The sequence below is a fragment of the Pogoniulus pusillus genome, chromosome 41 (genome assembly GCF_015220805.1).
Source record: "Pogoniulus pusillus isolate bPogPus1 chromosome 41, bPogPus1.pri, whole genome shotgun sequence".
Taxonomy (NCBI): Eukaryota; Metazoa; Chordata; class Aves; order Piciformes; family Lybiidae; genus Pogoniulus; species Pogoniulus pusillus.
The window spans coordinates 1,996,603-2,006,114 of NC_087304.1; the positions used below are offsets into that span (position 1 = coordinate 1,996,603).

The following is a 9,512-nucleotide window of genomic DNA, read 5'->3' on the forward strand; positions in this document are numbered from 1 at the left end:
CGGGCTGCGCTACCGGGAGAGGAGCCTGGATCCCGCCGGGAGGAGGCTTTGGCTGAGCCCGGGCTGCGCTACCGGGAGAGGAGCCTGGATCCCGCCGGGAGGAGGCTTTGGCTGAGCCCGGGCTGCGCTGCGAGGGCGCTGCGCGGAGCTGCAGGACGCTGTCTGCGCCCAGGCTGCGCAACCCCAACCTGCAGGCTGCCGAGGCCGCTCCAGGACGTTTCATCACAGCTCGCTCGGCATCCGCGGCCGCCTGGCTCTTAAAACACAAAGTTTTATGGCTGCTGCCGGGCTGTAAATCTCCGACTTCCAGGGCCGGCGCCTTTCGGGGGCAAAACATCCGGTTTGGGCAAACTTTGATGTTCTCGGAGCGAGAGCCACACTGCGTCACTCGTGGACGCGCCCACGGGCAGAGAATCTTCTGCAAAAGCAGAACCGGGGTGGGGGAAGATTTTTAGGGGGTTGCTGGGTCTTGCTCAATGGCTGCGGGGTCAGGGCCTCTTCCTGCAGCCGGATGCTGCACGGCTCCGGCTCGGCCTTGGAATGATGCATTTAGCACCTTGCAGATGGTGGAGGGTGCTGGTGGCCCAGCTGGCATCTACTGGGGACAGAGAGATGGTGGTGGAATGGGTGGCATGGTGGTACAGCCCTGGAGTCTTATCCAGAGGTTTGTGGTCATCCTGCAGTGATGCTTCCTCTCCCTTTCATCCTTGAACTGGGGGGGCTGAAGGTCTGATCAAACCCCCCAGGTGGGATCAAAGTGGGGCCCAATGCTCCCTGGAACTTCCTAAGGATCTTGCAGATTCAGGTGGAAGGAATGGATCTACTTGGAGGCAGCTCCTGGACCAGCTCCCTGCAGGAAGATGCTCCAGGATCAGGGGGGTTCATCTGGGCACATTTCCTGCCTGGCTGCTGGAGGAGTGGGTGATGTGCCAGCCATGGCAGCAGCAGGATGGCTGGCACATCATCCCCACATGTCCTCACATGGGACAAAGCACTTGAGGTAAAACTGTCCCTGAGGTTTTCCTCTGAGCTACACAAGGGAGTTTCAGTCCAAGCTGGAAGCATGAAACAGGGCAAGGTCTCTGGGTGGGCTCCTTCTGCCTTTGATCCTCCTTCTCTTCATCCATCCCTCTGCAAGACTGGAACCAGAGCAGGGTAGAGGAGCCAGAGCTGGGACAACCCCCTCCACATCCCCTCCTTGAGACGTGATGCTGCTCACGATGACAAACTTCTCCTTTCCTGTGTTTTAGGGTGAAATGTTTGGCCTCAGGCAACCCCCTGAGAAACTGGACGAGAAAAGGCAGGAGCAGGCTGGAGTCAAGAAGGAGCAGGGGTCAGGAGCCACTAATCCAGGGATTACCACAGACATGCTCGTCCCATGGCTGGAGCTCAGTTAAAGACCAGGAGCCAAGCTCAGCTTCAGGACGTTTGGGAATGGCCTTGCCTGCCCCGGCTGGCACCCGGGAGGGGACCTGCCTGTTGCCTCCTCCAACCAGGGATTTCTCATCCCTCTGCTTGTGTGTTTTGGTTCAAGCACCCCTCACGAGCAGGTCAGGCGCAGGTGGTCTCACGCTGGCCTGCGTCTTGTTCCCACCGTGGGTTTTATCTTGGCCAGCAGAGGGGCAGTCCCGATCTGGCACAGTGCTCCTCTCCGCACGTGGCCTCGCTGGCTCTGTGCCACCCGGCGTGCCTGGCTCCATCTGTCTGCCCAGGGATGACGCAACCCTGGCTACGGTTGCTTCAGGAGAGATGGGACCCACGAGAGAGCCATCCCGGGCTGTGGTGGTGTCAGCTGGTTTAGCAGGACAAGGTCCAACGCAGATGCCCTCCCTCCTCCTGTATATACCAGGACAAGCTGGGCTGCCTGGCCACTGCTTCCCTGCTCTGCATCCCTCCGGAGGGCTTTTGGGGAACTTCTCTGGCTCAGCCCAGATAATGACAGGGACCCGCGTGTCAGCGAGGTGAAGGACAGGGAAGGCAACAGAAGATGCTCGGATGGACAAGCTGCCTGTTTATCATCCTTTCTCCATCACTCACCACCACCTCCGAGGCCATCTAATGCCACCTCTCATCCACAGCACTTGGGAGCTGAGAGGGAACCCGCCTGCCTATGCTGACCCGCGGGGAGAACGGGAGGCAGACGGGACAGGGACTCAGAGCTTTTTCATCTCCAGGGCTGCAGACCAGCTCCCAAAAGAACCACCCGCTCCAGCACCAGCAGAGCTGTCTGCACAATTCCAACTGGGAGTAGGTTCCTGCGGGGTGTTTCCTGCGGCGTCACCAACGAACCACGGGAGGACGGAGGGCGGGCAAAGTTCGGCTCCTATAAAGTCAGGGATCTGGTCCCCTCCATTCATTGTCCTGGCAGAGCGCGTCCAGCCTTGGAACGAGAGGGAGCGGACACCCCCCCCGCGACCGGCGGCTGCACGATGCCGAGGGCTCTGCGGGATGTCGGAGCTACCCTCACCTGCCTCCAGCTCCTGCTGCTCCTCACCAGCGTGGAACTCCGGCCCCACACGCGGGACGAGGACAGACTGCAGCTGGAAGCCATCAAAAAGGGGATCTTGGAGCGGCTGGGGATGAGCAGCCCCCCCGTGGTCCGGCACCGGCTGGACCAGGAGAGCATCCAGAGAGCGCAACGGCTGCACCGGCAAAGAGTGGCCGAGCTGATGGGGAACCGGAGCCAGGAGGAGGTGGGAGCTGGGACCGGGACCCGACGCTTGCATCGCTTGACTGCCACACGTAAGTTGACATCCCACGACCCTCTTCCCCTTGGGGAGCACACAGGTGGGTGTCACTCAGTGTGTCCCCACGGGGCAGGTCAGCTCTGGCCGCCCCGACATGCGCGGGGACATGACCGGGCATGAATCGCAGTGGCCCTGTCGCCCATGTCCCGGCTGCTTGCCGTGTCCCAGCGCTGGCCAGGAGCCACCCTTTGAGCTGCTGCGATGAAACCCTCGAAAAGCAGAAAATCTGGGGCGAAAGCTTTGCTCGGTGGCACAGGGCTGGGAGCAGGGCTGGAGAGGACTTGAGGGCAAGTGGAGGGCAGGAAGGAAGATTCCATCCCTCAAACCCCAACCTGACTCCCAGTCTCGGGCTTTATCAGGACCTGGGGTGATTGAGGGGAATACTCAGCTCCTGCTGCTTGGGCTGGAGAGGAGAGTGGAGGTGTGGAATGGAGGTGACCCCAGTGGCATCTGATGCACCTGCTCTGGCACCAGCTGCCACCCTTCAGTGAGACCCTCTGGCTTGGAGGTCCCTGGGGATGGCAGGTTCTGAGTGACCTGGGGATGAGGACGGAGCTGAATCTCCTCAACCTCAGCATCCCTCAGGATCTGGGGAATTCCCCAGATATGGTTTGGCTGTCCGGCAGGAACAGGTCAGGAGCCTTAGCTGACAGGGAATTCCTGGCTCTTGCATCAGCTGTGCCCTCTGTCCCCACAGTGCTGCACTCGTCACACATCCACCAAGGACATCAGGACACCCAGGGAAACCAGGACCTCCGTGGTCCCCACCGTTACCGTCTCCTCCTGTCCCGCACAGACACTCTCCACCGGCAGCTCCAGGTGGTGCAGGCGGAGCTGAAGCTCTTCAAGCAGTCACTCGCATCCTCCGGCATGTCCCCACTCAACGCCTCGGTGCCCCTCCGGGTCAGCATCTACATGCTGGAGGGGGCTGATGAGACCCCCAAGCTCCTGCAAAGCCAAGAGCTGGACCAGGATGCCCAGAGCCTGGACCTGACGCTGGCCATCCAGCCCTGGGCTGCTGGTCCTGAGGACACTCTGCACCTGGAGCTGACCTTCACAGCAGACGTCTCAGCCTTGCTGGCCACCGCGGGGGGTGACCTGCTGGTGCTGGAGGTGGTAACCCACAAGACCACGAGCCGGGGAGCCAGGAGACCCCGGGGGCTAGAGGAGGAGTGTGGGAAGAGTGATGGGAAGTGTTGCCTCAAGTCGCTGAAGGTCTCCTTCCAGGACATTGGCTGGTCAGACTGGGTGATCGCTCCCAGCAGCTACTACATGAGGTTCTGCGAGGGTTCCTGCCCCCACAACTACAAGCCGGCCAGCATGCACGCCCAGATCAAAGCCCGCATGCACTCCCTCTCCAAAGCCACTCCTCCGCCCTGCTGCGTCCCTGCCGGCTACGACCCCATGGTGCTGATGCACTACGACGCCGAGGGCAGGCTGGTCTCCACCCTCTTCGATGACATGCTGGTCACCAAATGCCACTGTGCTTGATGGCATCACACCCAGGTTGGTCCTGGACACATCATCACCCAGACAGGACAGAGCCTGCCCATCTCCCAGCATCTCCAGCATCCCCAAAAACAGACTCCGCGGCATGAAATGCCTCCACCTTTTGGCTCATTCCCACGGGCTCCACCTGGGAGCTCTCCTCCACTTGTTCCTCATCCTCCTCCTTTATTTAAGCCCAGACCTCATTTGGGTGGTGGATCCTTCCTACCGGAGAGAGCCCCAAAAGGATGGGATGTGTCTGTCCCTAGGTGGCTGCACTCAGCCTTCTCCCTCTCCTCTCTCCTCTCCTCTCTCCTCTCCTCTCCTCTCCTCTCCTCTCCTCTCCTCTCCTCTCCTCTCCTCTCCTCTCCTCTCCTCTCCTCTCCTCTCCTCTCCTCTCCTCTCCTCTCCTCTCCTCTCCTCTCCTCTCCTCTCCTCTCCTCTCCTCTCCTCTCCTCTCCTCTCCTCTCCTCTCCTCTCCTCTCCTCTCCTCTCCTCTCCTCTCCTCTCCTCTCCTCTCCTCTCCTCTCCTCTCCTCTCCTCTCCTCTCCTCTCCTCTCCTCTCCTCTCCTCTCCCTTCTCCTCCCCTCCCCTCCCTCACTCCTCTCTCCTCTCTTCCCCTTTCCTCCCCTCTCCTCCCTCCTCTCACCTCTGCTTCAGGAAGTTATTTATTGCTAACTTATTGTGGTTTGTAGCAAAAAGGCAGCTTGGGAAAGGGTTTTTTATGTGCTTTTGTACTTTCTGCTTTTGTAAAGCAGAAATCATGTCCCAGTGTCAATGAATAAATTGATGGGACCATGGATACTGCCTGCTCTTCCTGCACCTCCTGAGCTCTCCAGCTGAAGCAGTTCCTCAATGGGTCACCTTCGTCCAGGTGTCCCACAGCTTGGACCCTCAGATCCCCTTCCCAGAGCTGATTCCATATGGATTTGCTGGCAAATCCTCTCCAGGGCTGTCCTGCCAGCAGCTGCTGGTGGTTGTGTAACATCTGGGTGATGCTCTCAGAGACCTTTGAGTTGTTTGTGTCCTTGAGATGGGTGCTGGGAGCTGGCTGCAGCCTTGACCCCCTCGGGTGGTGCATCCAGCTGGAATGTGGCTGTTGTCCAATTTCCAAGCACCTTCAGCTGCAGGACCCCTTGGGCACCAAGGGGTGGGGGAAACCCCAGCTCCCCTGTGGGCTCTGTGACCTCGGAGGCTGGTGGCACACACCATGTCCCCAAGGGACTTGTCACTGATAGATGGGGTGGCTCTGCTGGTCACAGTTCCTTTCTGTCCTGTCCCGCTCTTCCAGGGCATTCTGGGGGTGTCCTGGGCTGCCTTGCTCCTCAACTGCTCCTGGGGGGCACCTGGGCTTGGGGCACATGGGCTATGGGGACCTCCAGTCTGGGGATGTGAACTACGAGGACCAGGACATGAGTGACACAACCTATGGGGCCCTCCACTCTGAGGACCTGGGCCAAAGTAATGTGGGCTCTGGGCAGCTGTCCTTGTGGATACTGCTCCCTTGGGACCCCCTGCTCTGGGGACAGAGGCTTTGGGAGCTCCAGGGACTCTTCCCAGGGACCTCCATCCTCACACAGCTCCTTCAGGTTAATGCCTGCAGCCACCCCTGTGTCACCAACACCTCCTCTTGGGGCTGCCAATGCCTTTAACAACTAACAAGACACGGAGCTGGCATCACCCCACTGCTGCCGGAGGGACATATCCAGCCTGAAGATGGCACCAGCCCTAGAGCTGCCACCCTGTGCTGTGCCCAGGGCTCAGCAGACCACAAGCTACACAGGTAAGTTAAGGCAATTAAACCATATTTTAATGGAGCATCACAAGGGCTGGAGCTCAGGGGACCCACGCAGAGCTGGAGGGGCATCCAGAGAAGCTGTGGGGTCCCTATGTCCCCAAGCTGCCAGTCCCCTTGGGGTGCACAATCTGACAGTGCCAGGCTTGGAGACTTTGTCAGGAGCACTATAAAGAGTGCTTTAGGAAGTTCTTGCTCTGCTCCCCAAACTGAGAGGTTTAGCTGCAGGAGGAGAGGTGCAGGCAGGGCGTCAGTCCCAGGGTCCGGATGTCCCCAGCGGCCAGCACGTCCCCAGCAACATGTGCACCCTGACACGCTCCATCGGCAGCTGAAAGGGGAAGAGGAACCCTGTGCTGCGGTCACCTCACGGCCCCCCACTCTGAAAGACAGCCCAGGGGGGCCGCCACACGTGTCCCCAGCTGGGAAGGCTCCAGCGCGTTGCCTGCTGGCGGATGCTGTGCTAAGGCGTCCCTGCGGTTGGTGGCCACCAGCCCCGGGAGGAAGCTCCAGCCCTCTGTCCTCGCCTTGTGGTGGGAACAGAGGCAAAGGAGGGGGGCGGGGGGGGTGGGGCATTAAAAATAACCCCTCTCGAGAAAGGTGTCCCTGGCACGATGGGGACCATGCCTGTCCCTGTCCCAACAATGGGGGGGACCAGTGGAGCTCACATCCATGGGGAGAACTCATCCCTGTCCTCAGTGCGGGAGTCACCAGGGAAAGTCCTAGGGAGACAAGAAGGTGGGGAGCAGAGCTGCACCCCCAGCAGCCCCCCCGGCCCCCAGCCCTCACGGCCGGTCAGGGACGATGTAGAGGTTGTCCTCGCTGGGGCTCTGCGTGTTGGCATAGATGGGTTGGTCCCCCTCGCTCTCCAGGAAATAGTCATCGTCCACTGGCACCTGGGGGCTGGGGGACAAGAGGGGTGGCACTCACTGCACTGTGCCAGGGGGTGACCCCAGGTGTCCAGTCCCTAATGGGGGAGTGAACACCATGGGGTTGCTCTGGGGAGGTGGATGGGGGCGAAAAGGCTTCAGCCTGGGCCTGGGGATGGTGAGATGGGGGGAGAGGGGGCATGGGTGGCACTGCTCAGAGTGGCATGGGTTGGCATAGATAGGATTGGAGAGCATGGCACCAGGCATCCTGGCATAGGATGGGATGGGAAGGGAAGGGACAGTGTGACAGCACAGGATTGGATGGGACCGGGTGAGGTGAAATGGCATGGCACGGCACAGCACGGGATGGGGCAGTAGGGGGGGGCATGGCACCGCACAGCACACCCCAAGCAGACGGTGACTGCACCGGAGCCTCACCTGTAGCGCTCCTCCTGCCATCCCGGCGACCAGCCCCGCGCGGCGGGGGCACTGCAGGGGCTGACAAAGACGTTCTCATAGTCGGGTGCGGTGACGACGTCCGTGGTGCCCGGCTCAGTGGTGCCCAGCTCAGTGGTGCCCATCTCGGCAGCCCGGCTGATGTACCGGGGCTGTCCATGGGCCGCGGCAGGCTCCCTTTTGCCCCATCCCACCCCAGCAGCACTGATGGCCACTTTCCTCCAGCGGTAGCAGGCCACGGCAACGACCACCAGCACGGTGAGGACCCCCGCGGTGGCCACGGCCAGGCCAGCCGCCAGCCCCACGCTGATCCCACATTCCCTGCTGTGGAAATCGGTGACGTTGAAGGTACCACGGTGAGACGTGAGGCAGCGGCACTGGGGCACGGTGCACTGGGACTGGGAGCAGGAGCAGGGTGCCAGGATGCTGCCCGCCACGTCGCAGCGGCACGACACGAACAGGTGCTGCAGGCTGGGCTGGAAGGCGCTGGGGGGCACAGCGGGCAGGGGGTTGCCTTCAAGCCTCAGGCTCCGCAGAGCCGTGGCGTTGGCGAAGAAGTCGCGGGGCAGCTCCTGCAGCTCGTTGTGCTGCAGCTGCAGCTGCTGCAGCCCCCGCGCCTGACTCAGGAAAGAGACCGGGAGCCCCCGCAGCCCATTGTAGGACAAGTCCAGCTTCTCCAGCCCCGGTGCCAGCTGCGCTGAGGGGCGCAGCGCCACGATGCCATTGTGGCTCAGCAGCAGCTGGCGCTGCCTGGCGAACAGCCTCCAGTCCAGCTCGGGGCATCCCTGGCTGCTGTTGCTCAAGTCCAGCTCTGCCGGGGCGTCCGGTGGCACGGTGAAGCAGGGGGACGCGGGGGACACGAGGAGCAGCAGCAGCATGAGGGGGGACATAGAGCGCTCCATGGCCCCTCCGCTCCACCAGGCACCTTGGTGAGAAACAGGCGGGGGTCAGCAAGACCTGCCTGAACGGATCCCAATCCCATTGAGCGTGCTGGGTTCTCCCTCCCGGTGCAAACCAGCGCAGCCCGGCCTGCCACCCACCTTGTTCCCTCTCTTCCAGGACAGGGCAGCACCCAGGGGGCCCGGCAGGTGGGGTTTTGTGGCCCCCCGAGCCCCAGCACCCAAACTCGCCTGCGTTCCAGCCGCCCCTCCGCCGTCCGGCACCGGCAGAGGCAGGGGAAGAGGAACAAGGCGGGTCCTGCTGTCCCATGTCACTCTGCCAGGGCGTAGCCAGCCCCGTGGGGGGCAGGGGGGCTGCATCTCCCCCACATACTGCATCACTCCTTGGCCACCGCTGGATTTCCCCAAGACCTTTCCTGGGGTGCTGAGGGCTCTGCCCCCAAGCGCTGCCAGCTGCCTGAGAGGCCTCGGGGGCGACGGGACGGGACAGGGATGAAGACGTCCTGCCTGGTCTGTCAGCTGTGTGTGTCCCACCCCCCGTGTCCGAGTCCCTCCCATGGTCGAGTCGATCCATGCCCACCCTCTCCCTTTCTTGACCCTCTGTGCCCCTTGCGCCCATTTCCATTCATCCTGCTTCTCTCGGGTCCGCATCCCTGTGTCCGCCGTGTTCGTGTCTGCCACCTTGTGGCCATGACCCTCCATGGCCACTCGCTCGCGTCCGTGTCCCTTTGTGTCCGTGTTCACTCCCTCGTGTCTGTGCCCACCCTCTCGTGCCCGTGTCCCTCTGTGACCACCGTGTCCGCCTCCTTGTGTCCGTGTTCCCACTGTGTCCACCCTCTCATGTCCATGTCCTCCCACGTCCGCCCTCTCACATCCCTGTTGCTCTGTGACTACCGTGTCCGTGTCCATGTCCACCCCCTCGTGCCCGTGTCCCCTCATGTTCGTGTCTATATCCCCACGTGTCCACCCTTTCGCATCCATGTCCCTGTGTGTCACTGTTCACCCCTTCGTGTCTGCGTCTCTCTGTGACCATCATATCTGTGTCCATCTCTTCGTGTCCACCTCCGCTCGTGTCCATGTCCCTGTGACCACCGTGTCGGTGTCCCCCCGTGTCCCTCCCTCTCCTCTCCACCCCTTTGCGGTCCCCACCACCCCCCCCATTCTCTGCCATCGCCCTTTTAACGGCGGCGGGGGGACGGCGGCTGCTGGAAGAGCCGGGGGGGGGGCCGGGACCCGGCGCGGCGGTTTCAAGCTCCCCCGC

General features: G+C 61.9%; 2 protein-coding genes across 2 annotated transcripts; one reads left to right on the plus strand and one right to left on the minus strand.

Annotated features, from left to right (window-relative positions):
• Window positions 1-2,429: 2,429 nt before the first annotated feature.
• Window positions 2,430-4,535, plus strand: GDF15 (growth differentiation factor 15). Its single transcript, XM_064174836.1, has 2 exons — window positions 2,430-2,742; window positions 3,445-4,535. The coding sequence occupies exons 1-2, from the start codon at window positions 2,430-2,432 to the stop codon at window positions 4,236-4,238; spliced, it is 1,107 nt and encodes a 368-aa protein (XP_064030906.1). The 3' UTR covers window positions 4,239-4,535.
• A 1,488-nt stretch (window positions 4,536-6,023) lies between these two features.
• Window positions 6,024-7,544, minus strand: LOC135192263 (leucine-rich repeat-containing protein 25-like). The gene is made up of 2 exons (XM_064175258.1): window positions 7,335-7,544; window positions 6,024-6,930 (listed from the first exon to the last, which is right to left on the minus strand). Exons 1-2 carry the CDS (start codon window positions 7,475-7,477, stop codon window positions 6,813-6,815), a joined length of 261 nt encoding a protein of 86 aa, XP_064031328.1. The 5' UTR covers window positions 7,478-7,544; the 3' UTR covers window positions 6,024-6,812.
• Window positions 7,545-9,512: the final 1,968 nt, after the last annotated feature.

What these genes read in the sequence shown, in the direction of transcription:
- GDF15 (XM_064174836.1), top strand. Translation starts at nt 2,430, where the DNA reads ATGCCGAGGGCTCTGCGGGATGTCGGAGCTACCCTCACCTGCCTCCAG. An exon ending in GCATCGCTTGACTGCCACAC is followed by an intron (nt 2,743 to 3,444) that starts GTAAGTTGACAT and finishes CTGTCCCCACAG; the next exon opens with TGCTGCACTCGTCACACATC.
- LOC135192263 (XM_064175258.1), bottom strand. Translation starts at nt 7,477, where the DNA reads ATGGGCACCACTGAGCTGGGCACCACTGAGCCGGGCACCACGGACGTC. An exon ending in TGGCAGGAGGAGCGCTACAG is followed by an intron (nt 6,931 to 7,334) that starts GTGAGGCTCCGG and finishes CTTGTCCCCCAG; the next exon opens with CCCCCAGGTGCCAGTGGACG.